This window comes from Neolamprologus multifasciatus, chromosome 19, assembly GCF_963576455.1.
Source record: "Neolamprologus multifasciatus chromosome 19, fNeoMul1.2, whole genome shotgun sequence".
In the NCBI taxonomy this organism is placed as follows: domain Eukaryota; kingdom Metazoa; phylum Chordata; class Actinopteri; order Cichliformes; family Cichlidae; genus Neolamprologus; species Neolamprologus multifasciatus.
The window spans coordinates 15,387,471-15,411,500 of NC_140457.1; the positions used below are offsets into that span (position 1 = coordinate 15,387,471).

The 24,030-nt window shown below is 42.5% G+C and overlaps 1 protein-coding gene across 3 annotated transcripts in view; it reads left to right on the forward strand.

Annotated features, from left to right (window-relative positions):
• Positions 1–24,030, forward strand: part of pacrg (PARK2 co-regulated) — a 159,931-nt gene that overhangs the window by 20,890 nt on the left and 115,011 nt on the right. For all 3 annotated transcript variants that reach the window (XM_085144046.1, XM_085144044.1, XM_085144045.1), the window contains exon 2: positions 11,553–11,687. In XM_085144046.1, the coding sequence (XP_085000172.1) occupies positions 11,553–11,687 (135 nt within the window). The remainder of the gene's footprint in view (positions 1–11,552; positions 11,688–24,030) is intronic.

Below are 24,030 nucleotides of genomic sequence, written 5' to 3' on the forward strand. Positions count from 1 at the left end.
TATCACCCGTCGCACTGACTTGTCCTTGCCAGAGGAGAATGGCCTCTTCTGAGTCTTCTAATTGTCCGATGTTAAGTGTGCGTTATGAACTTGACTACAGGGTCAGATGTGACAGCTCGCATACTGCCTACATCAACATAATGGGGACCAGTGGCAAAAAAAATCAATGTATCTGACAAACGCAGTTGTTCCAATCCAATAATACCAAGTGGTGGCCTTTGTTTCGCCACCCCCTACTTTGAAAATCTTTTAAAATCGCCATCACACTAAAACATTGGGCTGACCTTTTGAATTTTGCTGACCAGCACAGAGACCAAAAAGGCCTTTTTATCTGTAACCCCTCAAGGACAATAACAAAATCTGCTATCCATTAGTGGAGCACAGCAATTGAAACCGTTTTATGATTTTTAGAAAACAAATGTGTTTAAATGTAAAAGAATGTGTCTGTCACAATGCTTATTAACTAGATGCTTTCTGTAAAGAGAAAAGGGATGGTAGGGCAGAGCAAAGCAGCACCAGCAGCGCAATGGATGCAGTTTAAAAAGCACAGCAGCCAACATCATAGATGGTGCTCCAGGGCTGTGGTGTTCTTCACCCGGTGCCAAGAAAGTAAACCTGCAAACCCTTTGAGATTAGAAGCAGTGTGTATGTTCCCTTCGAAATTCCACTGAGGATTACTCTGCTATTTAGCTCATGCCTTACATCCAGCTGAGCTGAAGTGCTCCCAGTTGAAGGTGTGCTGGAGGCAACAGCTCTGCTGCAGCAAGCTGGAGAAGGCAGGGAAAGGGAGCTGGAAGGGAAAAGTACTCTGATACTGTCAGAAGTGATCCACATCACGGCCCAGCAACCCCCCTCTGCTCCAGCCACTTCTGCTCATTACGATCGTCGTACGGAAACACCAAGCAAATTCCACTAACGAGTGTTTGATCAACACGCCAAGCTGTAGCAGAAGAAGACAGGCAACCTGTTCATGACTCATTCCCCCCCCCTCTCTCTCTCCTTCTCTGTCTTTCTCTACCTTTCTCTCTCTTCTACTTCTGTCTGTATTTTTCCCTCTATCCCTCCCACTCCCTTAAGACAGAGGAGAACAAAGGGAGAGGCAGAAGAAAAGCAATATAACCTCTTGGCCCTTATCTTCGGAGCACACCAGAGCATGTCTGGCCTCAGACAAGGCTTTGCCTGTCCTTTGAAGGAGCTCATCTCCCTTTGATTTCAGCCAAATGGTTCAGCACAGTGACAGATGCTCAACTTTCCATCTGCCACTCTGACACCCATCTCTTTAGTGTTGTTGAATCTAACTGACTTTGTTTGGACTGTCTGTCTGGCTGTCTGAATAAGGTTGTGACATGGATGCTGATGTGTGTGTTAATGTAAGATATTGTGGCTAAGACCTTCAGTTATAAAAGATAAAAGAAATTCCCTGCCGCCTTTTTTCTTTTTGAGGTCGTCTGGACTGTCTTGGTTGTACTTTTATGATAACACTTTAGACTTTTAGTTGACGCTCTGATACTGAGTGATTTAATGAGGAGTCTTAAGGGTCATCATCATATTACCTTGACAATATTCCTCTGAGATGGGCCAGAGAAAAACATAAAAATTCAAGCCAAGGAGAGTCAGGCAGCCTTTTTATGAGAGGAAACTCAAGGCAGTTGAGGGGAAAGATATAGAAGAGTGATAAAATTCAAGAGCGAGAGGATGACGTAGCACATCCCGTAATGGGTAAGCGTTTTATGAGTGAAGGAGAATGTGCTGCTCAGATTGAACTTCTGTTGCTAAATGAACAGGAAAATAATCTCTTCAATGATTGCGCTGGTGTGGTCTGTTTCTGACATCTTTTACGCTGACTGTAAGCTAAATCACTGGTGTTTGAGAACAAGACTGGAGGCACACAGTTTGCTATTGTAGCAAACCCGTTATTTACTATTCCTCATTCACACAGCCTTGATTTATGCCTGTCATCAAAGGTGTGAGATAGAGGAGGTGGCGCAGCAAGACTCATACTAATAGCCTAGACACCTGTTTCACTGTCAGAGCATCAGCAACCTGCAATGCAGAGCAAGAGGTGGAGAAGTAGGAGGAGTGATTGAATAGAAGGTGGGTAGCTAGATGAATGGATCGCACTGTAAGAGAATGATACTGAAGTAAATCTCTATGACTTTAGTAGAAATCGTGTTTTTTGAATAAATCAGCTCAAAAGCCAGGTGTTGCTGGCACAGCAGGCTTTGAGGTATGGCTTTGCTTTAGTTTCTTTTTATTTGTTTGTTTGTTTGACTGTCTGCATGTGTTATTGCCTCCCTGTAGCTCAGCTAAAAGTGCCGCCTCTCTCTCTGAGAGAGCTGCTGAAGCAGCAAGCTCAGTGTGTGATTTGAGAAGATGGAGAAGTGCCTGTTTTTAAGGCACTTGGGCAGCATAATGTTTTTTTTTTCTTTTTTATTGGAGGGACTGTCATTCAAAGAAGTATCTTTGCAGGAGGTCACAATAGTAGCCCTCTGGTCTTTTATTTTTCACTGTCTATAACCCAAACAAAACTTTTTTACCTAACATGCATTTGTGTGACTTGATGAGTTCAGCTGATTTTGGCTAGCTGTCCGTGTAGGGTGTTTGGTCGCAGTGATGTAGCCTTCAGTGTGCTTTCCTCCCTTTAATTTGTATAAAGGTCAAATTTCAGACCTCTAGTCTCTGTGAGCAAACTTCCAGCTTCGTTTCTAACAGACGGCCTTACAGGCAGCAAGACTGATTTCCAGGAATAGAAAGTCACACTGGGCTTGCGATAAGACCACGGGCCTGGGGTTCGTTTTGCAATACATACTAATCACCTAGATAATGTTCTTCAGTGTTAAACAATATTCCCATATCAGAGGTAGAACCTGTATCGCTTACCGTGTGCAGCCTGCTTATCTCCTCACGCCTCCCAATGCTCCTCAGGGATCTGTCAGTGCTGGGCTACCTGTGACACCTGGGAATGTGTGTGTATGTGGCTGTGGTGCGTTGTGGATGAAGCTGCAGACTGACCTGCGCTCTCCCGTCTCATCTTTATGGCTGTCTGTCTGCAGCTCTGTGGTGAAATCGATGGCCTCCTGTTGCTCTGGGTCTGTTCTTTTCCTGTCCCTGCTCCCGGAAGCTTGTTGATAACCCTTCCACAGCTCCCATGTTGCTCCCTTTCTAAAGTATGTGGTCATACCTGTGTTTACCTGTTGGCTGGTCTCACCATTAATCGCCTCATCTCCTAGCTTAGACTTCTTCTAGACTTCTTGCACATCTCAGCATTTCCCTGGTTGGCTATTTAATTTCCACTAATGCGTCCTTATCTGCTGAAGTGGCTGTCTTTTTACTGCCTGCAAATAAGACACGCGGTTAGGTTTAAACTTCTGGTTGAGTCATGCAGATGTTTCTGAGCTTTGGCCACAACTAACAAAGTGTGTTGTTATACTGAGTTCATGAACATTAAGTTTCTGTGAGGTGGTTTTCAGTTAGTCCTCTTTTAAATGCAGTTATGAGGATGGTTATTGACAAGAAGCTATTATTCAGTGAGTAAAACTGGGAGGAGAGTCAAATTCTTGATTCCCGGCAGCAGAAGTGGCAATGGAAGGGATCTATAGGTCCTCTTGTGTGTGTCATTAATTTCACGGCCTTGAGCTGTGTTTTAATACCTTCAGGTGTCGTTACTGATTGGAGCTGTAAACTCACAGCATTGGATCAGCGCACGTCCTGCTCTTTTAACAGTCAGAAAAAAAAAAAAGTCAGCTTGTCTTACAGAGATGTTTATATGCTTGTTTCCATGTATGTGTGTGTAATGATGTGGTCACAGTGACTCAGTTACGTAAATGTCGATGCAGTCATGTGACTTACGGTAAACTGTTTGTGAGGGAATGGCTGATTTCCAACTGCTTGATCCAGCCTGATGACCGGCTGGGATGCCTCATATATTTCTGTTTATGAGTTTCATACATTTAAAACACATACACAACTCAGAGCCAGCCACAAGCCAGCAGCCTTGGTATGAGCAAAGGATCTAAACATTTATAAAGTGGCACACAGGCATAAATAAATAGCTAGAAAAAGTCAGGATTAAGCTGGAGTGGACCTACATGCAGGAGACGGATGCAAACAAAGTGAACAAAACGTAAGCCCTTCATTTTGATGTTGCAAAAATCAAAACTTTAACAAAGTCCACAACTGAACGTGAAATAGGAGTTCAAAACATACAAAAGGAGCTTAAGATTCACCAAGGGGATGCACAAACAAAGGAGCAGAAACAAAGGAGCTCAGCAGACTGCAAACAAAGAACAAACGGGAAGACATTTCTATATATACACACACAGGAGTGACAGATCATTAGACACAGGTGGGAAATGGGAAGTAGTCAAAAGGGCATTAATACTGAAACATGAACACATGAAAAGGAATACTAAACATTAAGACCCTGAATTGGATAAGTGGATAGGAAAATAGATGAAAGAATGATACAGATATTGGCCAATTTTGTTTGTTTGCATTCCATTTTAAAACACTTGTATTATTATATGTTCAGAAAATCATCTGCATCAGTCTGATCAGCATTGCACCCCTTTATCATTCTGTATTTGCTAAACAAATGAAACAAACACTAAAGTGCAAAAATGAGAACTAGCACTAAAAGATCTATTTAAATAAAAGTTGTTTGAGTCCATCTGCATGACGGTTTATGTGGGTTCAACACCTCTTGTGCATATGTGTTGCACCATAAGTATTCACGTGGTCTTTCCTTTCTAAAGTTTAACCTCCCAGGCTCAGTGCATTTGGTTTTACATTCACTTAACAAGGAGCAGGAGCTAACATTTTTTGCCTTTTCCATGCAGGCTTATTCACTGTGTGCCATCATCTCAACTGTGGTTTGGTGATACGAATCATCCAATAGGGCTCTGTAAGCACAAGGCTGCCCTGCTGCCTGGCTGATAAGTGGGCCACACAGAGAAGATGGAAAATACTCAGGGCATTCTCCCTCCCTCTCTCTCTCTCCCTTGCTCTGTCTCGCTCGCTCTCTTTTCTCTCCCCCGCGCAGCTCCTCTTTCATTTGCACTCCTCCTCTCGCACTCCTACCTCAAACTCTTTCTTTCACATCCCCTTAACGTCTCCCCGTGTCTGTGCTGTTCTTTTAAGTGATGGGGTTAAACTAGAGGAGACAGAAAACAGTGGGGCGCTCTTCAATGCTTGACGATGCTTTTTGAAGTTCTTCTTTAAAGTGGTCCCTCTCGAGCACAGTTCAATAGTAGGTGGCTGTCACCTGTTTCATCCTCGTGTCTTTGTAGTGACATGAGGCGTGTAGTGCCGTCTTTACCTTGCCGTGTCGTCATTTTTCATTACTAACATCCCTGCCCTTGTGCCTGCGTGCACGATATCGTTGACGCAAACGCCTGTGACACAATGACAATAAAGCAGCACCTCTATGTACCTGTGACTCAGAACAAAAGAGTCTGTTACCTTTCATCAGTCTGTGGTTTTCCCGTCCAGTGAGACTGCTTTACCCATTTGTTCTCATCCGACCTTGTCTCTCGCAACGCGGCTAATTTCTGCACATAATGAAACTCACTGCACTTGCTGTTTGGTCATGAGAAATTAATGAAGTGTTGCACAAATATTGTGCATTTATTCTTCTGAAAGGAATCTGCCTCCCACCAGTCTGTGCTTTGCCCTGCAGAGTGAATGAGTTAGCAGAAATATTGTGTTGAATGATTGCTTGGACATGGCTGTGTAACACTGGCTCCCTAACAGCCTAAATACCTCCATTATTTTGTCTTCTTGCTCATTTAAATTTTCAGACTAAAGTATGCATGTGTAACCCAGCTTCGCATCCCTTGTGACCAGCGGGCAGGCAGTCGGCTGGGCTATATGGCGGCGAAAAATGCTCTGTAAAAAAACCAAACTAATTTTGTTGCCAGTGGCAGCGATGTGCAAGCTGACCTTATCAGGAGAGCCTCTGCCTTTCTGTTCCATCCTCTGTGACTCACTTACCCCGCACCCTCCATCGGGAATAGCGGCCTTGTGCATGGAAGTAGGTTTCAATAACTTCTTACTCAGGAAATTCAGAGAGAGAGAAAGAGCAAGTGAGAAAGCTAGCAACTACCTAACTCCCTTCAGTGAACAGGTGATGCAAGTTGCAGTAGCACCTTTTTTCCCGTACAAATGCAAGGCAGCAAAATGCCTTTCTCCCCCCAGCAAATTGCAGAAAGGTGATGGGAGATGAGCCACATTTCAGGAATTCCAAGAAGTGCAATAGCAAAGGCAATCTTGAGCTGTCAATAATTGACAGGCCTTCACCAGACATCTATCAGAAGAATTCAAGGGAGTTTTAAGGTGGTGCTGGAGATGGAGAGATGTGAGAGAGCGGTGGAGCTGAAGGCCCAGGCAAAATGATGGATCACCTACACGCTGCGGCAGCCCCGCCATGCTGAACTCACCCTCAGAATTGATGAGCCACACCTATTGTCTCCCTGTCTCCCTCTTCCTATCATATCCACAAGTCTTCCATCTCCTTCCCCTGCTTCCTGCTTCTATCCCTTATATTCTTCTCTGTCTTTCTGGTTTTTCTTATTCCAGTTCTTTCCAGCATTTTCAGTAGCTGTCTCATGCATCACCTTTATCTCTCATTTTTGGGATTTTTCTCGGCTCAGAACGGCCCTTTGAGAGGCGATGCAACAGTAAGCACGATTGCTTCGCGTACAATAAAGCCCATGAGTGCGTCAGCTTATTTGACAGGCATCCGTGCATTTTCCTGTTTTTTCTGATTATTTGATAAGAAAAAATGCTAATACCCCTGAACCAAAATAACCTCCATTTGAGAAATGTCTTGGGAAATAATTTTTATACAATATACAATATCGCATATATTGCTATATTGCCTGTTTTTGGGTGCTCGACTTCACTCTGTATGTCAACATTATGAGGACCATACTAATAAGGTTAGAGGGAGCATCTCTGTTTCTCATGATGACACCTTTATAAATGACAGGAGCACAAGGCCCTGCTGCTGTTCAATCACACCTCTGCTCGGCTTGCCCGTGGGGAACTCGGCATGTGTGGTGTGCGATCGCGTGTTTGTGCTTTACTGCCTCGGTGGTTCTAACGGCAGCCAGGTTTACGGTGAATGTAGTTGGAGCGGACAACAGCATTAGGGAGGAAACAGATCTGGAGGCAGAGTGAAGACGAAGGAGAGAAATGACAGCCTGGAGCTCATCTGACCAGCACTGCCTTGTTATGACTCTCTGATATGTGCTCCAGGGGCACACAAAACAGACACTTATTGCCTTACACCACCTCTCTCTGTTCTGTAGTCTGTTGTCTTGCAGACTCTCTTTATGGCCTCTACAGAGGGGCGGGAGGTTATCTTTTTGTGCAGGTCTGTGTATAGGCTCCTGTTGTCTGCCTTTTCTTTTTCTTTTTCTCTGTTTATACCAGTGTTTTAGAACAGGGATGATTTTAGGTTTGCAAAGAAGGTTTCTCACATTTTTTATAACATCAAATCCTGTTCTTATATGACAATTTTTACTTTGATTGCAGGATAAACCTAAATCACAGAATGAAGAAAAGACCAGGCTAATATTTACAATTTATCAACACATTTTTGCAGATATACAGAGTTTCTCACACATAGACGTTGCTTGAGTGAGGATTGTATAGCTTTCCTCATAGAGTATATGTCAGGAGTCAAATTGAGATAAACAAAGTTAGTGGCTAGTTATTTGTTGTGGGTTTCCTCACAGCATACAAAAGCTTTAGAAACACTTCTGAAAAATGGCAGAAAAGCAGCAGGCAAATAACAGGAATGACATCTGGAAGACAGCAGGTGGTAATCTCCCCACAACGCTATTCCTCTTATAGTTCTCTGTAAGCTGCTGGGAATGGTGGCCTATATCAGTAACAAAGGGGAAGGGGCTTCTGTGTTTGGCAACATTCATATGCACACATGCATATGAATGTTGACGTGAACTGTCTGCCGGTGATGATAATTGAAGAGAAAACAGGGAGGTGACTGTGAAGCTTGCAACACAGGCCACTGAATTGACTGCAGCGTCATCATTCCTGACCATAAAAGCTGCTCAGCCAGTCAATGCAGTCTGGCTTCATTCTCTCCTCGCTGGACAGTCTGAGCTATTTTTAGCCTCCCCGTGTAGCGTGGCTCAAACACCGCCGTAGCTACCTGGATATGAGGGCTTTGTCACTCCTGCAGGCTGGAGCAGCAGTGATCTTGCGAGCCTTACAGCTTCCTATTTCCTCAGTTATTTCCTCAGCTGGAAAAAAGGAAAAAAAAAGAAAAACTCCAACAGTGAAGAGAATGAGAAAACACACAAAAGAGAGAAAGAGAAGGCAAACAGATAATAGTGGTGTGGGCTTCAGAGTCTAAATGAAACAACAATTCCAGTGTTGTATTAACTTATATGATGTGACAAGGCAGAAATAAAATTCTAATGAGGCAAGCTGACACTTTCTATTCATGAAAATGCTAAGTTAAAGCAATCCAAGCAATTATAGACTAATTGGTTTTGAGTCTAATAAAAAGGAAAAGTCTCTTTATAAGGGCACTGTTGATGGGATTATTCGAAACAATAGGTAACATTTATGGTAATGTAACTGAGTTTAAACTCAAAATAACAGCCTGATAATAGGTATACGTGTTTGCTGGGATTCCTTAAGACTAGTAGAGCAGCGGTACTGCAGAGTGCCTTTTCTTGTGTTTTACATGCATTGTTAGTCACAGACATTTTGTTTGGGTTGTCTTTTTCCTGCAGGTATACAAACCTGTGCCTATTAATCAGCATAATATTATTCAGTATTCCCTGGCATGGTAAACAAATGCTCCAAACGGATTCATTTGAAATGACTGTGCTGCAATCCCACGGTGCATTAGGGCTGTTTAAATGCACTGAGCGCTCGACGACACTCACCTGGGGTCCCTCACGGTAGTTTCTCTTTTTTGTTTCTCCATAGTCTATTGATCCTGGCACCCACTACACCGTATTGCACGCGCAGCTTAAAGTTTGATCCACGTTGCATCATTCCTTGGTGGCAGTTTTACTGAGATACATTTGGAGTTGTAATTTTTTATAGTCCTGCTCCGAAGCGAGAGCCAGGCAGAGGTATGTTTTCGGTGCAGTTCGGTAAATGGCCTGTATTTGTATAGCGCTTTTCTAGTCCCTAAGGACTCCAAAGCGCTTTACACAACCTGTCATCCACCCATTCACACACACATTCACACACTGGTGATGGCAAGCTACATTGTAGGCACAGCTGCCCTGGGGCTCACTGACAGAGGCGAGGCTGCCGGACACTGGCGCCACCGGGCCCTCTGACCACCTCTGATTATGCAAAACCTACCAGGCTGAAATTCATGAAGCTTGGTGAACTCATTGGCCTTGGTGAAGGATACACTCTCCTAGTGCCCTTCTAGTATTTAAATTGAACTCTGAATAAAGTCACCAACAGGCAACACTAGTGAGTGATGTAACATGAAAACTTTGAGTAGCATGTAATAACTCGGATCCTCTTTAAAATCTGTCAAATTGGACAGCCATCTGAGGATGTCCTGCCAAAGATAACGCATCCCAGACCCACTTTTCTGTGTGTGGGTCTCTGTGGCATAATTCAGCTCCTCCAAGAGTGGTAATCTGAGGATTAATGACATCCACACATCTGACAGTCATGTGGCAGTGTGACACAGATGGCAAGGAATGCACACAAGGGACACAGATGGGGAAAATAGTGACTCTGGCTTTCTGCCATTCATCCACTACACTGTGTCGTTGCAAAGGTGTAATATTTTAGTCTTAATTATAAACAAACAAATGCAATCAAAAAATGAACCATTCACAGGGGAGGTAATGAGATGAACATAATATATATGAAAATCAAAAAATCTGGAATCATAACACATTCTTTTAAACCCTACAGATGTTGTTTAACAGTGTTTGTGCAAAGTTTTGTTCAGATTTGCCCATCCAATAAAAGAAAGACAGGATACATACAAACACATACAAACACATCATTATTGTAAGATTTAACAAATCCAGCTGCTTCAGTTTAAATAGTCTCTCCACTCATATCACTGAGATGATATTTTGAAGTCCCCAAAATATGTGTCACCTATGAAAACAATAATAGGCTATGAAAAAGTTCAATTTCTTGTGTCCCAGTTGTACTGTAACATGGGACTAGGGTTGGGGCGATCTCCTTCATAGCCTTATTGGCCTCCTGTGTGATCACCAGTACCCAGTGCTAGTGTTGCCAGGGAGGGGGATGTTTTTAATCTCTACCCATTATGGTAGCACTACCCACCCTCTATTATACACACTGTGTAGCCCAAACACAAGAAAACCCACACACAGCCTGTGTTTGTGTGTGTGTGTGTGTGTGTGTGTGAGAGAGAGAGAGACAGAGAGAGAGACAGAGAGAGAGAAATAGAGAAAGAAAGAGAGAGACCGTGGGGAGATTATTTGCCACTTTCAGCATGATGAGAAACACGTGAGGATATACCAGCAGGAGAGCCCCATTCACACAAATTATTCAGCAGTTCAGTCTATTGTAATTAGTGACCATAACAAACAGATGAATATCGAAAGACCATGTAAAGTCATATTATTAAACATGGCTTTTTTATGCTTATTTGTCTTTAGGTCTATAGTACCGCTAAGTCATTCAGCCTGTTTTTATATAGGTGTGATAAAACTCTTTACTATTCTTTCCCCACACATCGTGTCACAGACAAACACACACATTCGGTGGAACAAACTTTAGTAGTTGGGCTTAACTAGCATCTCTGTAAAGACACAGGACAGAAAGGCTGTTGTCTCTCATTTTGAGATGAGGGGAACACATCAAAGATCGCAGAGGTATGAGCGTGTTACCGTGCGTGTCCACGCCATTGTCACAAATGACTACAGTCAGGCATATTAAATTTCATATTAATCTGATAATCTTAACTGAATGGATTAATGGGAAAATTGCTGTGATTGGCCAGCTATCTGCAATCACACCAAGCATGGTCAGTCCCCAGAGATCATCATCCACCGGCACAGCTCTACATGGAAATTGTTAAAAAATAATTTTCTCTACTTGCTGTATTTTGTAGGGGTGTTGTATTTACTTACATATCTTATGTGGCGCCACCATCAATGGATCCCACAGCAATAGTGGCAGACACTGTGGCTGATGTGTTAGGAGTCCCATTGGCTTTCAGTGGCACAGTAATAGCACATATCCAATATGGAGGCAGAGAAAAGATGATCCTAACAATGCCTCTGGCAGTGCCTCTGGCTACATGGCCAATGCAGACACACACAAACGCACACACTTGCTCAGTGTTTTGCCTTCCTTGGAGGAGCAGAAGAGCAGGCACATGTGTCTCCCCGAATTACTTTAAAGAAAAGGCAGTGGGAGTGATTCTATTCTTGTAGGAGAAAACACAGTCAATTCTGATTTCATAAAACAGCACTCTTACTCACTGTGCATGTCTCCTTCTGTTTAAATCTTTATTTTGCTCCTTTCTCTTAATTACCATTTTCTCTTTTCTGCCTGACCAGGTGGTGGGTCCCAGAGCTTCCAGGGTTTTTCATGAGTGCCCTGCCAAACCAAGCACATTCCGCAAATACTACGAGCGTGGAGAGCTTCCGATTGCAGTGAAACATGAAAACCGAGGGAACAGTATTGCATGGAAGGTAGGGACGCTACACTCTGATAAGAGATGACTTATCCTTGTGGTTTTCACAATCTAATGTATTGAAGCAAAGGCTGTAACGCTGTATGTCAGGAAAAAAAAGATACTTTAAATAACCTTTGGGAGCAATACAAAGCTAATAGCAGCAAATTAAAGTCTTGACAACCTCAGCAAGGCCATCCTTTGATAATAACCCCAACAATCTCAATTCTGGAATGAAATACAACTAAAGTCTTTTTTTTATTTTTTGCACTGTCTAATGTTTCAAACCATCTTTGCTGTCAAATACATGTGACGTTGAATCTGAAGACTTGATAAGTGCTGTGCAAACACCATTTATTGTCATCATTATCGACTCGGCTGAGGTGTAGATGACAGTTTCTCACATATTCACGGGCCCAGTGTGGGCTGATATCCTGTAGGAGGCAGTGTAGATTAGCTCACTCGAAAGGCTTCACCTGTCCCACAGCACCAGTCAGAGAATCCATCAATCACAAACTCCATAGGAACTCAGGGCAGTCGCAGCGAAAACTCAGGGAGTGACTGCATATGCATTTGCAAGTTTATTGTATATGTGTGTTTCAACACTCCGCTCTGAACTGTTGCAGTGTGGGTAGGATTGATGCGTTTTGGGGTTTTTTTTCTAATCACCATGTTGCTTTATTTCTGCTCCCACTATGCTGCCAGCTATTCCATAACTTCACAACTGCATGCAGCCGCTATGCTTAATGGCATTTATTCATAGTAAGCAATGATAAATGAATCAAGCAAATTATGCCCCCTTTCTCTTTCTTTTTTTCCTACTTCAAAGGGAGAAGGAGAGGTGGGTGGGTGAGTGAGTGAGCTTTCTTGCTAGTTAGCTGTCTTCAGGTGAAAACACTGTAAAAGCATCTCCCTTTGAATGAATTATTTATGTAAAGTGTTCAAATGAATCTATGTGTTTGGAAAAAAGGTAATGGATTTCTTTTGTGTTTTGCCGATGAAAAAAACACTCAGTAAATGGGATGTGGTGTATGTAATTGTTGCTGTCATACTCAGTGCTGCTGTTATGCTTATTGATCCTCCCTCCCAGCACTTACACACAGCCTCATCATTTTTTAAATCCTCGGTAAGAGAAGGGTTTTCTTGGGTGCTCGTTCACACTTGGGGCTTGCACTTTGAAGCATCTTTGGCGGTTATGTTCGTTTTGGCTTTCCTGAAGTGATCTTTTAGTCCAGGACTAGCTTTAATCCATGTCTGGGAAACCTGCTGAATATGACTCATTTTAGCCAGCCTCTTGTTTACTGGAGGCAGCCCATGTTGCACTGTATGTGTGGGTATACTATAACAAAAAGTGTAGCTATGATCGGAGTAAGTGGAGAGGGGTTGCTACGTGTTTGCACTGAGCTGCCCTCGGGGCACGGGTTCAAGACGGCAGCTCAGGATCAATCCCAGTCTGAAAACACAGCCCCCTAGCAAATAAAAAGTCTGGGGAAGGTAAGAAACAGAGAGAGCCTTTCGCAAAGAAAAATGACTGCTATGTTTATTTAGCTTGTGTGCCCATGTATACAGACTGTGAGCATATATGTGTATGCTGTACATATCAGCTTCTACTATCAGCTGATTAGTCTGTGCATTCAGGTCAGCAGTTCAAGCCTCCTACAAAGATTTTTAATGCTTATTTACCTCTGCAAAGCAGCAAACATCAACGCCACTCACTTCTCAAATTGACCACAAAATAGACAAACAGGCTTCATGCACAGCCAAACAAATCTTTGCCATCAATATCAGCATTTCGCTTGTAAAGGTGCAGACAGGTAGTTCCTTTTTTCCCTATTTCCACTTACAGTACATAGTCATAGTCTTTCTGAGCAGCAGGGTAAGCAGCATGTGTTACTGGCCTCTCAATGAATCACCAGCTACACATTATTAACATTTCTCCTCTTACAGTGTAGTAGCCCGGCGCTGGGGCTGTAGGCAGTTGCACGAGTTAATATTCTGGTGGAAAATCAGATATGTCATAACTTACTGGCAACACATTTTGTTTCCCAAACATTGCTACGTGGCAGCGAAGAAGGGGCTATTCCCACTACTGGTTTTCCTACATGTATAAATCCAGAATAAAACAATAACTACTTCCAGTTGCTCCTGTGATCAGACATTTTTGTGCGATTGTTCATCATGAACATGAAGCTTATTTGAAAAAAATATTTTAGATTTTGCCTTTAACCTCTTCTTCTTTGTTGTTTTGGTTTGTTTGTTTGTTGTTGTTGTTTTTACATTTTTATTAGTACTTGGATTTTCCCTATTTAGCCAGCTAATTAGAGTACTTTTATGCTACAACATTGCATGTGACTCCTTTGACAGTTAGAAATCAGAGAGGAGACTCTAACTTACTTTTTACACACTGTTGTGAAATAAAGCAGGTTGGTGTTTTTGACTTTTGGAAACTTCTTTACTGTAAACTGTGAAATGTCAGACCAGAATTCACTCGTGCTTTCCTTTTAGTCGGTTCAAGTACTGCTAAAAGAATGTCTCTTTCACTCACTAAATGCTTTCTTCAAGAGTGACTCAATAGATAAAACTCTCCTCCACATCTCGCTGGGCGGGCAGTGTGGAATTGTGAGCACCGCTGTGCATAACTGCAGATTATAGCGTTCACTCACAGGGGAATGGGCTCCAAACCAACCAAATAATTTAACAGGTCTTCATATAAATTAATGTTCATATTTTAAAAAGTGTGTAATTGGGTTTTTAAGGAGTAGTTGGTTAACTGAAGAACAAAACTTCTTATAAATGCGTGGGAATTATTAGGCGCGGGTGATCCATTATGATCACAGAGACGTGCGGCTTTGTGACTGTATGTGTAGCTTGCCGGTGTATGTGTGGCTTTATAATGTGTGGTTGAGTCTATATGTTCAGGGGGAAAGCAAGTGAACCAAATGTCAAGGGCAAGTTGAAAAAGGGAAGGTTGTATCTGAAAGGTAATTTGGCTCTCCAGAGGTAAAAGCCTCAGCTGTAATGGGGCACTCAGGTAAAAGCTTTACACGTATGGGGAACATGTGCGGCAGGTAGATAAGAGAGTGTCGAGCGAGTTCCTATCCCTGTCTATGTGTTTTTGTGTGCCTGTGTGTTTGTGTGCCGTGTTGTGTGTGTGTGTGTGTGCATGAGTGCTTGTATGGTTTGTGCTTGTATTTGGCCACTGCCATAACGTAGCAGCCAAAGGCCTGGAACAGCAGTGTAATCTACAGCGATCCCTGGTGCCAAAAAGAGAGCGACAGAGAAAGAGAGGGAACAGAGAGAGGGAGACAAAGAGAGAGAGAGAGAGCTCCACAGGGACTCAGCAATCAGGAGACATGGCAGCCGTTTGGCTCTCAGTTATAATGGATGAGTTGAGGTCTTCCTGCGTTCCCTGCGGGGCTTGGTTTGACTCCCCATCTCTACCCTCCACTGTGCTCTGCAGGCTTACAGCCAGACATCGTGGCACTCAGATACATGCACACGCGTTCACCTCACATGTACTATAAACCCCCTAAACAGTCTTGTATATTTCATTTCATTGATCGCTTATCTGTTTTATCTTGTCCCTTGATCTTATGTTCAGCTCTGTGTTTCTCTTGTATGCTTCCGGGTTGTTGTTTTATTCTCCTTCTTTTTTTTTTAATCATGCTTGTCTGCCCCCTCCCCTCTCCCAGCCCATCTACTTTATCTATTCCCTTTTGTCCAAAGCCTGCTTAGGGGCAGCAGGAAAAAGCCATTTTATAAAAATATCAATGCAAACCTGATTTCTGGTCGTCCTCCGCCACCACACTGACTTCGGCCAGTATAAGGGGGCGCAGAGATGCTGGTGGTGGGTATGGGGAGGGGACAATCAATTAATCTGATCAAGCGCTTTAGGAAATGGAGAGCGTAAGCGCTCCTAGGGGACGGATATCCATCTCCTTGGGATGATTGAATTACGCACAGAGTGAGAGTTGGAGAAGAGGGAGGGCTGGAGAAATGAGGTGGTTAGGGTGACCGAGGATGAGGGTGCATGTGCTTGAGAGATGCAGTGGGAGTGCACGCTTGATACAAATGAAAGATAGACAGAGAATGAAAAAAGAGCACGGGAAAAAGAGTGGGGTGCACGAGAGATGAGGTCATTGCAGATACAGCAGTGGAAAGGAGCCTTCCTCCCTGCACATCCTCTTTTTATACCATCTAACTATTTGCATTTTTATGTGTCATACCTTATAGTTGATGACCCCCTCTTTTTGACAGCTGTATTACATATTATCGGTGTATTCTTATTCTTGGGAGTCAATTTAGTAAACTGCTGCTTTCGAGTGATTTTTCACTTATTTAATAGCAAAGTGAAACACAGTCTGCATGTGCACCAGCAGTATATAAGGCTATGGCATTTGTTCCACTGTCTCGCACCTAAATTAGCTATTACATGATTCATAATTTTCATGTCTCAGATTATCATTGACAGAAGGTTAACGTAGCATGATGCTAAAATTATCCACTGAAGTTTTATTCAGACATTAGAAACCTTAAAGTAACCCATCTAAGAGCAAATACTTTTCCCAGCCAGAAGTACGGCAGCAAAGGACTTCCCCAACAGCTGTTTCATAAATAAGCTTCAGCAAGTGGGCTTTTCCATTGTTTTTTAAGATGCACATTATGGTGCAACATCTTGCTTGGAAATACTGCTCCTGTTGCAGAAAATGACCTTCTCTTTAATTTTGGTGAATGCATACCATACCTCCCTTTCTGCTCCTTGGCAATGATGTCTTATCTGCTGTGGGCACTAGAGCTTTGTCAGGGAACCTTTGAATAGACAGAATAAAATGGGGTTAACCATGCGTTTTCTACAGCTCCCTGGCTGAAAGCTGGATACTCTGGGGGGATAGTTCTGTGTCATAAGGAAAGAGATGAAACACAATAAGAGGAGAGAATATGAACAAGCCCCCCTGGGCTTTCACTGAGAGGAGAGAGAAGAGAGAAAGAGGGAGTTTAGATTAGAGAAGTGGAAAAAGCAGCATGCATTCTCGCTGAAAAATGAGAGACAAGAAGAGAAAGGAGGAGTAGATGAAGGAGGTGGAAGGAAAAGGCCTCCAACCAACAACGCTGGCTAACCATCAAGATGTGCATGGGCTGCCTCCCTGGAGGGAAAGAATTGCCGAATGACTGCTGGGAAGAAGCCCGACGAGCTGCACCACTTCCATGCTGCTGGTGTGACTGCAGGAATGAGGGGGACTGTTGGAATGGAGGCATCCAGTAGAGAGAGAGCTTGTCTGTGGATCTTGAACTGCTACACCGCCTGCCGCCCTGAGCCATTACTCATAGCAGACGAACGCCGCGTGAAGCTGATGATGGTTGTTTAGCCTGTGGGCCTTCCACTCTTGCTGTGATACGAGACAATAGGAAAAATGGATTTTGGGAGAAAATGGTGGATCATTGGAGATACTTTTATTTCAGAAGATGACTTACAATATGACTCAGTATAAAGCTGTTTAGCTCTTTGGTCCTTCCTCTGGGTCCTATACAGGACTCAGAGTTATGGCCATGCAAATGTAAGCCAAAATATTAAGGAGAAAAACATTGTTTTTAGATGCACTGTTTAATTTTGGGCTATAAAATGAAAGAAATCCAAAATTCACACGTGTATTATATTTTACTGGGCTTTGTCTGTTGAGCTTTTTCAGTTCACAAATGTCAGTGCATAATTTGCCTACAGTTGACTGGTGACCTGTCAGCTGGGAAGGGCTCCAGGTCTCCGAGACCCTAAATTAAGTAGTTAAGAAAATTGCTGGATTGTACATATTTAATAAGTTACTATTTGCATGGTTAGACATAAATATTTAGAAATCATGCAATGCAAGAAATTATCTGGAGATGTTTCATAGTGATGTCTGTTATTCATTTTTTTTAGTTTTCAGTGAAATGATGCATTTTAACAATACATATCTCTAAAGGATCTCATCTCAAAATGTCTTTTTTCTCAGATTCTGAGCCACAAATGTCCACTTCAGCACCACTTACTCTAAACTCTCCAGTTTTATACCCATTTATATTCCCACAGTTTTTACAGAGAGGCTTGTTGCATACTGTTCACCACCTTATTTATAACACGTTTGATTCCTAAGTGATAAACGTTATTTCCAAAATCACCTCTGTAAAAGCATTCAGCTTAATGTGTCAACAAAACTGAACAGTGTTTTTTAACCTGGTTTTATGTAATTTTCTGGTTTCTATTCCTGAAATGTATGCACTTTTGGACAAATTTGTGTGGATAATGTCACAATTGCAAATACTGCAAACACTTTGCAAATATTTTTACAAATACTTTCAAAAATCCTTTCTGAAAGTTTTTCTTTTTTGACATGTGCAATAAGCCGGTGAAGTTACATGATGATTGGTATTGTCTCACCTTACCTTCCTGATCCAGCAATGATCTTTATCTTGGAAAACTTCCAAACATGCTGTGGCAGGCAACCGACCAATCAGAGCATCTCTTCTTATGCCACAGCCTAAATTAAGTCTTAGAGTGGCTCAATCAACTTCTAATTCATTTTTGTGATCTTTGGAGTCACGGAGAATCTCTTCCCCTTTGGCCCTCTGCTCGTTTCCTCGTCTCCAAGCTAACATCATCCCTGTGGACACCCTGTTGATCCAGGCCCTGCTACTGTCTTCCCCCCTAGCCTCCCATGCCTCCAGCACCAGATGCAACCCCACACAGCTGGCTTCCCTGTGCAGATGGTGACTAAAACAAATGCCCACGCACTCTCTTAGGGAAACATAGGATTGTGGTTCCTTCTAGACAGATGGGAAGAGCCATGGATAGCTTGGGGTAAAGACGGGAGAGGGAGGTGATAGATGACATCACAGTGAAGTGAGTGAAGGAGATTGTGGAACGGGCAGGGTGGCTACCAAATTAGACAGAGACAGAGGACAAGACAGAGAGGGACATGGTGTGTCTGCCAAGGCTACAAATCATGTCCCCGAATGCAGCACCGGCACCGTTACCCCTCCCTCCCACAAAATAAGCCAGAGATCTATTGATTGGCACTCGTATTTGCTAGCGGGCTCCAGCTCAAAATGGAGCCTTTAATTAACTTAATGGACCGGCTGCAGCTGTGTGCGAGCCAGTAAGGGAGGAATAGAAATAGATAGATTGGGGTAGAGAGGGAGTGTGAGCCAGCATAAAGAATAAGTGGGGTTAACTGCAGACCCCTTCTATAATCAGTCAGGCGGGCCAGGACAGAGAAGAAGGTAAGACTGAAGGGACCAATGTCCTCCCCGTTCCTCAGTGTCCACCTTTCCTTTTTGGTGCTGATTTTCTTCGCCATTCTTCCAGTAGCGATGTCTACGACAATATGACATTTCCCCATTCAGACTGACCGCCAACAGTACTGGCATGTCTGTGTTAGTCAGATATAGCCTTTACACTCAGACCCTTCACAGCCTGCTTGAAGTCAGGAGTGACCTCGAAATGTTAGCCCCCTTCCCGCCAAGCCCATATTTCTGCACACACGCTGCCCACTCTGTTCAACCCACCCCTCTCTTCCTCCCGCTCTCCCCTGCACCATTCTTATTCCTGTCCACTCATCCATTCTGTCAAAGGTTAATTGGTTTGGAAATGATTCGATTCATTCTCAACGTTAATGCTGTTATCATGCTTTTGTTTGAAAAAAAAAGAAAAGAGAAAGAAAAACTACCCCCCACATGCACTTAAGCCTAATTTAAAATAAAGGGGGAAAAGGAAAAAAAAATCCAATTTAATTTTTTTTCTTACTCTAGCTCTGGCTTGTCCCCACAAGTCTTTTCCTTTAAATTATGGCAGAATTTCATTACCTTGAAAGCTTTTCTGCCTCCTCCCTCTCCTCCCCTCCCTGTCTCCAATACTTTGAATGGATCAGGACTAATGTCTTTCTTGTAACCTCAAGGTCGGAATATTTGGATCCATGGAAGCGCTCAAGGGTCTCTGTGATTAATGCACTGTACAAAGTACCTTGGAATAATGCGGTGGCTGATGACTGCGCAGAGTGATCCGTATACACACACGCCTACATCTGCTGGAGGTAGTTGTAGATAGAGGTGCCCCTGTCAATGCCCTTGATGTGGATCACAGGAGGCATTGATATTCAAATAGGGTTACCTAGAGGCCTTCTCTCAGTTCCCCTGAACAGTGCCATATAGTACTTGCTCCCCCAAAGAGCATCCTGCTTTTCTCTCTGTATTGTTGGAGCTTTTCTTACATGGGCTTTGTTGGGCATAACCAGGATCTCTTCCCTCAGAGCTGCTTATAAGAATGACAGATTTTTCCTGGGGCCACCTCATTCTCAGTGTAGTCCCTATATACGAAAGTCACTTTGGGGCCTCCACAGCAGTGATTTCAAAATTCATTTAACTATTACCTATCAGAACATTAATTAGACATCTAAATGTCAAGAAGATAATGTTTTTCCTACACTTGTATTTACAATAAAACAGCCAGGGCCTGATTACTGCTTTGGTGTTGATGGGTTTTTTCTTCATTTTTTTTTTTTGCTGACGCAGCTCTGATGTCTGATAAAAATGTGATTTTCTCTGTTTCCATGGCCACCTTGCAGAGGTCTTCACGGTGGCTGCTGTGCATGCTGTCCACGCCCTATTGATCAGAGAAACAGAGGCCTGTGTATTGAAGTTGTTTACAGGGCTGCAGATGCTATCTCCACTTCTGTTAATTATTTACATTCGGTTCCACAAATCTGATCAATAGTTAATTGAGCCAGCGGGAGCTGTCTGGGAGAAAAACAGAAACTTTGCGGAACCGAGGGACACAATCGCCAGTGCTGTAATGTAAAGGCCCTTTGTTTTCCCTTATAGTTTTAAGGACAGTATTACACAAGATTTGGATTTACTATATGCTTCTGTATGCTCTGATCTAGCCTTCAACGCCCTAAAGCAGAAATAATTCTAAATGGCAGCGTTTTAAGGGAGTAGAGGACTCGTGGCTATTCTCTTGATTTAACTGCCATTTAAATTGGCAAGTGCAAGAAGATGACTTTACCCTTTGTCTTTTGTGGACTTTTTTCTGGAAGTGACACCTGAAACCCACAAGCACACTTTAGTAAAGTGTGCATAAAACATAGTATATCCTACAAGTCTTCATACCTTAAAAAGCTTCTTTGCAAATACAATAAATGGAAAAAAAGCACTGGGCCACCTGCACATGACACCTACAGAAGCTGCTCCCCATGAAACTTTATGCACCATGCACCTCAGGACTCAGCGACCCTGCTCTGTTACTTTATGCAGTCTTCATGGCTGAGTTGCTGTGGTTCCAAGCCTCCTTCCACTTTGCATTAATGCCAGTTACAGTTGATTGTGGAATATATAGGAGGGCAAAGATTTCACAAATGGATTTATTCAAATGGTGGCCTCTTATTACAATACCGAGCTTGAATTAATTGAGCTCTTTAGAATGACCCATTCTGTCACACATGTGTGGAGACATAGGCTTAATTTTATACCCCTGTGCCAGTGGGACTGAAAGCAGGTTGCATAGCACCCTGCATTTGGAACACATTTTGCGCTTTTAAATGAAAAAAATATTATTTGTTGACTTCAACAGCGGTAAAGTCAATAACATGTTCATCAACTATTAATCAGAGACCAGAGCTTTTAATTCCTTAGATATTTCAGAGTTTGATCAATTTAAACTCTAGTCAGAATGCTCATTAAACAAAATTCATGTTCTTGCAATTTGTAGATCATGATTTGGAGATTCATATTCATACTCAAGTTCAACCAATATTGTGAGGATCACAAAATGGAAATTAGAGCATCTTGAGCTCTGACATGGTAAAAGACATACATTTGAAAACAGCATTATATGATTAGTCATGGTGAACTTCAACAAATGTTGGGCTTTTTATGTCAAACAGGAGCAATTTTCCTGTGAGCTTTGGGCAGTAATTTTATCTATGAAGATACCGCTTAGCAGCCAAAATATAGGATTACTGTAGAAAAGTGGGGAAAGGCAGTGAATGTAAGCTAAATGGGGTTCAACAAACCGTTGCACGCATTTCTGCAGAAGTGATGCAGAACATTCCGGCTTTAATTGTAGAAGTAGCAGCAGTTATTTGTATTTAAAACATGTGAGAATACATCTCTGTCAGTCTCAGAGGAGACTCAATTTAGGAATTTAGCACACAGCTTATCCAACATTATCCATCTGCCATGAAACTGTGGTGCCAAATCATAACAATTTTAAAATATTGTTTGCAGAATCATTAAAGTTGTGCTACACTCACGTGTTCAAAAATTCAGAAATTCTCTAATCTCACATGGTTTACGCAAACAATTAGAAGAAAGTCTAATTAGTAAATGTATTTTTATATTTTCTAATTAGCAGATTTATTTTTATATTTGCTAATCTGAAAAACTTAATGCCCTATAATAATATAGGACACGTTTTTCATTTTATAAAGGCATAAGGGGAGAAATGCCTTAGGTTTTTCGGAAGTTCTTATTGTCCACAAACATTGTTCGCACTCTTTTCTCCTTTTCTTTGTTGACAGGAAAGCTCTGAAGCCTAATATCACTTCTCTTGATTCCTGTGGACTGAAAATTGCAATCAAAGGCAGCATAGTGTGGCGTTCTTTGACTGTGGACTGAAATAATAGCTCTGGGGTGCTACCATTTCACATCATTGACCTGGAGTGCACGGTGCATGCAAAGTCATTGCAAAATTCAAGGGTCAAAATATTTATTCAGTCTTGAGAATTTTTAATGCTACAATTTTTTTTACAATGTTCCCTAGTAGGAGAAAATATTTATAGTGCATTAAGACACAAAAGCAAAAATAGTTTCTTTTAAAATCTTGATTTTTTTTAAATGACCACAGAGAAATTTTACATTTTATTCATGAAAAAAACTCTTTACCTTAATCATACAGTAATACAAATAGAAGAAGACTTCTTTCAACAGGAGGATGAGATGGGAGTGGGGGGTTAAAACTTAATGTCTTCTCCACGCTATTCGAACTATTGCCTCAAATTGGCATGTAATATTTCCAGCTGCATCTGCATTAACTTTCAAAGAGGCAGTCTGCATGAAATCATCATTCCTTGAAAATACCACTTACCTTTTTTCTCCGAAAATATTTTGGGCATGATGTTTAACTCGTGCTATATCCGTACAGCGTCGAGCACCACAGCAGACAATCAGTAATACTGACATACTCAAAGGAAATAAGTGCACAAAGAACTGTTGGTTCACTCGACTGTTAAGGGCTCTGTTATTTAGATCAGAAGCAGATGCAGCTGAATTCATGTATGCGTGTAAATGTAACTTGTGTGTCTGTCTGAGTGAGTGACAGGAACTGATTAAGGTATGCAGTTGCAGCTCCGTTTTAGTAATCTGTCCCGCCATACCTCAGGGAACGAACAGTATGTGCCAGGATCTGGCTGTTAAAGCTGCGAGGCATATAATGCATTATGAGGAGAAATTCATCTCATTGTTTCTGTGTCCATTTACCAGTTTGAGCTGCACGTATGCCATTGTTAACTGACAAACATGTCAATGACTAATCTCCCCGGGTGTTCGACCACCGCACCTTGTATTGGCTTTGGCGTCTCCTTATCTCGCTTCTGTTTCCAGCCTGTCACTGATAAGAGGGAATGGAGGGAGCAGAAGCTGGGTAAAGAAGAAAAATGAGAAGAAAAAGAGAGGTGTAGTAAAAAAGGTAACCGAGAAAGGCAGAAATAGAGGAAGAAATAGGGCATGATTAAGGAGAAGGGTCTCTGTGGTGACACCCTCCCCACCCCCTCCTCTGTTTTGTGCTATATAGGTTGTTGTCATTGTCATTTTTTTCCTGGGAGCAGATAAACACCATTTCTGTTTTGTCCTCATCTACCTGGGCTACAATATTGTAAGCAAGAGTGAAAATACACACTGAGCATTCAGCCGTCCTCGGGCGTCTTTCGGGTAGTCAATTTTATTCTGATTATGTGTGTGTGTGTAACTAAAGTGCAACCGCACACCCTCACAAAACACACTCCAGTCTATATTTCTTAGCGAAAGTGGGAAGGTTCGGTAATTTGTGTTCAGATGGATGAGCAACAGAAGAGGACAGCAGCGCGGTGGCAGCCGTGACTCTTACTTCAGTCTGAGTCTGACCTGACCCAGCAGTATTGCTAAATCTGACTTGTTACATGACGAGTGCTCTGGCACACCTCGCTGAGACAACCTCTGGCCACAATCTGGGTGTCTTTGTCAGCTTGTAGCAGCTCGGCCCCCAGAATTGCTGAGGTGGTGGATTTTCCTCTCCTTCCTCACTCATTGTCAACCCCCCCGCTCCCTCCCTTATTCCTTCACAGCATCCACAGGTCAGC